Here is a 1,185-nt window from a genome sequence, read left to right as displayed (position 1 = left end):
ATATATATATATATATATATATATATATATATATATCCCTCCTCTTTTCTCTCTTCCTACGTTTGTTGCTGCAGCTGTTTCATCGGGCATTAAAGTATATTACGTAACAACTCTTGCCGATACCTTTTCGTGATACGAAAACTGATGTCGAGCTTGTTGAGGACCGATATCAGATTTTGCTCGCAAGCAATCTGTCGTTGATGCTCGGCGAGGATATCATCCGGATTCTGGCCCTCTCTCTTCATCTTCGACAATATTTGATCCACGTTCAGATCGGGATTCTGGGATCGCAGGTACTCCAACGAGGTCAACTTGGACACGCACAGGATCCTTCGAGGACGATAAGGTGTATTGTTCAGGTAATTTAAGAATCTCATGATGATTAGTTGATAAAGTTAGGAGAGGAGAGGGTTCCTCTCCTAACTTTATTAAAAAAAGAAAAGGGAAAGAAAAGACAAAGAAAAAAATGTTCTCGAAATGATTTTAAGGTTAGACGATAATTTAGGGGTTATGCACTCGGAGGGAGGGGAGGAGGGGTTGAAAAAAAGGATTTATAGAAGCGCGGCTCAGTCACTTCGGATCAATACTAATTAAACGGGGGAAATTAGTTTGGTTTCGTTATGATATTAAATATTGAACCAAGAGATTGTTCGGTTCTCGTTGCTTTCAAACCAAACACCCCGGCGTATCGTGTAATATTTAAACACCGTCCAAGTTTCACTTTATTTTAACGAATTGTTAACGAGTTCCCTCCCTCTCCCTCCTCCTTGTTTATTAACTTGGAAATTTTCGTTCCAAATCGTTCTATAATTATTATCTCGATAAATCCGCGAGATAGCGGTTTATTGCTCCCCGAAGATTTATATTTTGATAATGTAATTCGATTTCATGGGATCGAGAATGATTAATTTGCACAATTTATATATTTATATCGTACAGTCTTTTTCTCGAACGCGATTATTTTAATTTCGATGATTCACGGTAATAATATTATCTGTACATAATTATGATGTTAAAATTTTAATATTTTCATTTCATAAACTAAGATTTACAAAAGGGAAAATTTGATAGATCTATTTTTCTTAATTTACTTTACGTCATCTAGTAATCGAAATAAAACGAAGAAGAAAGTTTACACTTATTTTCTCATCATTCTCAAGATCGAGAATAGAAAAGCTTGATAAA

General features: G+C 35.3%; 1 protein-coding gene across 1 annotated transcript in view; it reads right to left on the bottom strand.

The window, feature by feature from the left end:
* Positions 1-377, bottom strand: part of LOC102681583 (NAD kinase 2, mitochondrial-like) — a 9,695-nt gene extending 9,318 nt beyond the window's left edge. The window contains exon 1 of the mRNA XM_031514354.1: positions 124-377. Coding sequence (XP_031370214.1) covers positions 124-377 — 254 coding nt within the window. The remainder of the gene's footprint in view (positions 1-123) is intronic.
* Between the last annotated feature and the right edge of the window lie 808 nt (positions 378-1,185).

This window comes from Apis dorsata, unplaced genomic scaffold (assembly GCF_000469605.1).
Source record: "Apis dorsata unplaced genomic scaffold, Apis dorsata 1.3 scaffold_44, whole genome shotgun sequence".
In the NCBI taxonomy this organism is placed as follows: Eukaryota; Metazoa; Arthropoda; class Insecta; order Hymenoptera; family Apidae; genus Apis; species Apis dorsata.
The sequence above is the reverse complement of the archived record's forward strand: the minus strand, read 5'-3'. Positions and strand labels throughout refer to the sequence as shown.